At 42.3% G+C, this 5,578-nt stretch overlaps 1 protein-coding gene across 3 annotated transcripts in view; it reads right to left on the reverse strand.

The window, feature by feature from the left end:
- Positions 1–544: 544 nt before the first annotated feature.
- Positions 545–5,578, reverse strand: part of PEX11A (peroxisomal biogenesis factor 11 alpha) — an 8,739-nt gene continuing 3,705 nt past the window's right edge. The window contains exons 3-4 of one of the 3 annotated variants that reach the window (XM_010841030.1): positions 3,814–4,429; positions 545–575 (exon numbers count right to left, since the gene is read on the reverse strand). In XM_010841030.1, the coding sequence (XP_010839332.1) occupies positions 3,858–4,429 (572 nt within the window). In that variant the 3' untranslated portion in view covers positions 545–575; positions 3,814–3,857. Of the gene's footprint in view, positions 576–2,038; positions 4,430–5,578 lie in introns of those variants that run through there. The other 2 variants (XM_010841029.1, XM_010841031.1) reach the window with 2 other exon arrangements.

Genomic DNA, 5,578 nt, shown 5'->3' on the forward strand with positions numbered 1-5,578 from the left:
CTGTTGACAAAGCTGGCTCTTTGGCCGTGTCAGCTGGGCATCCAGGATGTGGGTGAGAAGTGAGAAGTGGTGAAAAGGGTCTAACAGAGTCCCATGGGAAGAGTCCACTTTCCAGCAGCAGCTTGAAGGACGTAGTTATTTCCTTTTACTCCCCATCCCTATATGCCCTGCCCCCAACCCTGTCCAACTACCCCATGAGCACAGGGACCCTGGTCATCCGGTATACAAATGGATCCCGGATCTAAGCATGGCACTCAAACATTTGTTGTTGAAATTCAACAAATTCTAGGCAACAATGTTCAGCTGTGAATGTGCTGGTCTATACATCTAAGAAATGTCTTTGGACAAATATTATACGGTATCACTTAGTGGTAAAGAACCTGCCTGCTAATGCAGGAGACATAAATGATGTGGGTTCAATCCCTGGGTTGAGAGGATCCCCTGGAGGGCACAGCAACCCACTCCGTATTCTTGCCTGAAGAATTCCTTGGACAGAGGAGCCTGGCAGGCTACAGTCCATAGAGTCCAAAGTCGGACATGATTGAAGTGACTTAGCACGCACGCACATATGGAATCTAAAAAATAATACAAACAAATTTATATACAAAAGAGAAACAGACTCACAGACATAGAAATCAAACTAATTGTTAGCAAAGGGGAACAGGGGTAGGGATAAATTAGGAGTATGGGATTAACAAACTACTATACATAAAACACATAAATAAGGATTTTTTGTATAGCACAGGGAACTATATTCAATATCTTATAATAACCTATAATGGAAAATAATCTAAAAAATACATATGTATCACTGATTCACTTTGTTGTACGCCTGAAACTAACATTATTGTAAACCAGCTATACTTCAATTTTTTAAAAAAGAAAAAACAGAAATACAGTTATTAAGAATACTTACCATTTGATGTAAGGGTATGGGGTAAAAGAGCAAATAGGTGAGGGAGATTAACAAACTTCTTACAGTTATAAAATAAATGTGTCACAGGTATGGAATGTACAATGTGGAAAATTTAATCAATAAATATATAATACCTTTGTCTGGTGACAGATAACTAGATTTATTGTGGTGATCATTTTGAAATGTGTAGAAATATCAAATTACTATGTTCTGTACCAGGAAATAAGACTGTGCTGTAGGTCACTTTTACTTCAAAACCAAACTCATAGAAAAAAGAAATCAGATTTGTGGTTATCAGAGGCAGGAGATGGGGAGAGGGGTAACTGGAAGAAGGCAGTCAAAAAGTACAAACTTCCAGTTATAAAACAAATAAGTACTAGGGATGTATGCACAACATGATAAATATAATTAATACTGTTGTATGTTATTTATGGAAGTTCTTTAGTGAGTAAACCCTAAGGGTTCTAAATGTAAGGAAAAATTTTTTTTATTTCTTTAATTTTGTATCTATATGAGATGATGGATATTTACTAAGCTTACTGTGGTAATCATTTCCTGATGTATGTAAGTCAAATCATTATGCTGTACACCTTATACAGTACTGTGTCAATTATATCTCAGTAAAACTTGAGGAGAAAAAAAATATCTTTGGTTTTCAGAATCCCTCCTGAATGAATATGGTGGATTGAAGGTGGGGATGGTTAGTTAGAAAGGAGAAAAGTGCACAGGGATGGAGGTACCATTAAGGTTTTCACAAATTCTAGAAGAGGTGGCTTTTCCCAAGCTCCCCATCACCCACTCTAACTTGCAGAGGACAAAACTACCAAGATGGACACACTGTTAAAATGCCATTAGAGTCAAGCTTTTCCAGGCAGAAGAAAACACCACTGACGGGGATAATATATGGGACCCTCAGCAGTCTGGACAAGATTGTCTTAGAGGTCTCTTTCAACCAGGATGTTCTATATTTAAATCTTTCTTCATCCTTCTCCTGCACTTGGACCTTCCAGCCAAGAGCTTATTTTACCAGAACTCACTCTATCGACTGTGTAGACTGCTTATCTTAGGACCACCTTTAACTCTTGTCCATTCCCAGAACACATTCACAGATACATGCGTAAATTCTGTCTACAGATTTATTAGACATAATTTATTACAGTAGAAGATATGGACAAAGTATAGTTAATATTTTTTATTTGCCCCGATCTAGCAGTTTTCATTTCTCCTCAAATTCCCAAAATGTTCTTTGTCAAATCCTGTATCTTGATTGGTTACTCAGACAGCCAAGTACCTGAATCTATTTTTTAAGAATCTCAATCACATTTATGGAAAATTTACTGAGTGTACGTTTCTCATTGCTCTTCAGATAAATGTGATGGCTTTACTGGTAAGGCTGACCCTGGCCTCTTATCTGATGCTACCCTATTTCTCTACCTCACTTGCCTCAAATTAAGAGGATCCACAATCATAAGAAAGAACCCAGCACCCTGCATGAGCAAGTGGCATCCACTCAGTATTCTGGTGTCTTCCTCACTCATAGCTCACTGCCCTTTTCCACTTTTCCCAACCACTCCACAAATATGAAGTCTGACTTACAGAATGTTATGATCCTTCTACTTTATAGTATTCATGAAGTTTCTTAACTTCATAAATTTCAATGAAAATTAATATATAAATGCCCATACTGTTATATGGCTTTAAATAAAACAATCCAGTTGGTGGATCTAGATATCCGTAGAACAGAATATAAACCACTGGCCAACAAATGTTCTTAAAAAAAAAAAAATGCTTTTTGTACGGGATTCTGGAGAGTCTCACACTTCTACCCAATCAGGAAGACAGTGACACATGAAAAGAGCACTGGATTGGGAGTCAGAGAAACGAGGTCTGGCCTCAGTTTTGTTTTTTGGCTGTGCTAGGTCTTAGTTGTGGCATGGAGGATCTTAAACTGCAGCATGTGGGATCTAGTTCCCCGACCAGGAATTGAACCCTGGGCTCCCTGCATTGGGAGCACAGAGTCCCAGCCATGGACCACTAGGGAAGTCCCTGTCCTCAGTTTTAACCTCAATCTCCTCATCCGTCACAAGCTGACCGACAGGCACCAACTGTGACTTTCCACATTATTTTTACTTCATGTCCTTTCTATCTGCTTTTTATTTGTTTTTCCTCAGTGCATTACCTAAAGACACAATTTAAACCATAAAGACACCTGATGCATTTCTGATTTTACTCCTGGACAGAGGAAGGACAGGAGTGCAGCGACGTGAAAGGTAAGTTAAGAGGCTAGAAGGCCAGCTCTGCTCCATCCTGGCACTGACAGCTATGGAGGAAGTGGGATAAGTGACCGGATCAGGGGCCTCTACTAGATCTGAGAGGGGGCTGTGCATCAGACCTACTGGAGTTCTGCAAAAGTAGCCAGGCACACGGACTCAGTCATGTCCAACTCTGTGCGACCCCATGGACTGTAGCCCACCAGGCTCCTCTGTCCATGGGATTCTCTAGGCAAGAATACTGGAGTGGGTTACCATGCCCTTCTCCAGGGATCGTCCCTACCCAGGGGTCAAACCCAGGTCTCCCGAATTGCAGTCACTATATATTAGTGTCCACTTGTTAGTTTAGATCTTTTCAATTTTTCTCTTTCAATTTTTATTCACTTAGCAAACACTGAGCTCCTAATATGCACATAAGAGATGCTCAATAAATGTGAGATGAAGGAAAAATACACAGAAATTTAGAAGTCACTCCTGCATTCTAGAAAACATAAACCTTCAAGCTCTCCCCTTCACCATCCTTGGCCCCGCCTCTGTTCATGTCACAGTCACTAAATGTTCATGTGAATAAGTCCTCAAGCACAGTATGACACGGCTGTGCCTAGTGCAGATGTCCATCTCACTTACAGCTTGTCTTCAAAGCAGATACTTGTCTTCAGCCTGAAACCATGTCACTGGGTCTTCAGTTTCATCTGCGGATACGCCACAGTGATGATGCCTGCTACAGAGGACACGAGGCCTCCGAGGCCTATGATGCCAGGATTGGACTTATAGATCCCCAACTGGTCCAAGGGGTTCAGGATGTCACAGAAGTTCTTCACTGTGTCCAGAAACAAGGGAGGATGCCTCTTCAGAGAGTGGAATAAGAGAAGAAGAAGGGACTGGAGCCACTCTGTCTCCTCGTCAGCCACACTGTACCCGAGGGTATCCTGGGATGGTGACTTCTCCCTCTTTGCCCTGTCGTGTGCAACCTGTTTCATCTGCAGGGAGACTTCGTACAGATCTCTGACCAGGCTCAGCAGAAGAGAATAGTAGTAATAGCGGGCAGCCCACCTTCGCCATTTCTCTTTGTTAACACCAGAGGCGAGCCCTGTACTCCTCACGAAGAGGACGGTGTCACAGATGAAATAAATCACACGGTTCAAGCTGGCTAATGTTAGGCATATGCGGGGCACCAGGTCAGTGGCACGAACGCTCTGCTGTGTCGCCTGGAGAGCATGCACCACATTGCCTAGTCTGAACCCTGCAAGAAGAACCCACAAGAATTAACAGTTATTTAATCAGATGTAACAGGATTTTACAGGCAGAAGCCCTGTATCAGGGTGAGAGGTCAGCACTGCTTTCTTTAACAACTGACTGTCATCTGTGGCTCAGTCTTTGCTCAGGAAAGGAAAAGCACTTTACAGTAGGTTAAGGACACCTAAGATGATCCTGGAAGGCAAAAAAAAGTGACCCTTTAAACTTATTGCCTCCATTTGAATGACCACATTAACAAATGACAACATACTTTAGGCCAGGTCAATCGTAAGTGTGGGTTGTTACAATTTGCATATTACCAGCTATACTTCTTTAGAAGGAAGGTACTGTGGTAACATGAACTCCAGAATACAACATTCTTTTGGAGAGTCTGATGCCTTACATTTTGCTGCTGCTGCTGCTGCTAAGTCGCGTCAGTCGTGTCTGACTCTGTGCGACCCCAGAGACGGCAGCCAACCAGGCTCCCCCGTCCCCGGGATCCTCCAGGCAAGAACACTGGAGTGGGTTGCCATTTCCTTCTCCAATGCATGAAAGTGAAAAGTGAAAGTGAAGTCGCTCAGTTGTGTCCAACTCTTATCGACCCCGTGGACTGTAGCCTACCAGGCTCCTCCATTCTCCAGGCAAGATAACTGGAGTGGGGTGCCATTGCCTTCTCCAGCCTTACACTTTACTTTCCAGTTAAAAGACTTGCAGTTAAAAGACTGCTTTTTAAAAAAACACTTTCCTTGGTGGCTCAGCAGTAAAGAATCCACCTGCCAGTTCAGGAGACATGGGTTTAATCCCTGGATTGGGAAGATCCCCTGGAGAAGGAAATGGCAACTTATGCCAGTATTCTTGCCTGGGAAACCCCATGGACAGAGGAGCCTTGAGGGCTATAGTCCATGAGGTTACAAACAGTTGGACACAACTTAGTGACTTAACAAAATATCATCCTGCAATTTCTCTGGTCCAAAGCCCCTATGGCTCCCTACTGTCAAAAAGCCAAAGTAGAGATAACAGGATTTAGTGGGTAGCACAACTAATAATACTGTCATATGTGACGCCTACTTCAATTAAATCAACCATTGCCAGGGCATTTCCTTTATCAGAGCACATAACTCGATCAGTGATGCACCAATCAATAAATATTTGTATA

The sequence above is a fragment of the Bison bison genome, unplaced genomic scaffold, assembly GCF_000754665.1.
Source record: "Bison bison bison isolate TAMUID 2011002044 unplaced genomic scaffold, Bison_UMD1.0 scf7180017864155, whole genome shotgun sequence".
Taxonomy (NCBI): domain Eukaryota; kingdom Metazoa; phylum Chordata; class Mammalia; order Artiodactyla; family Bovidae; genus Bison; species Bison bison.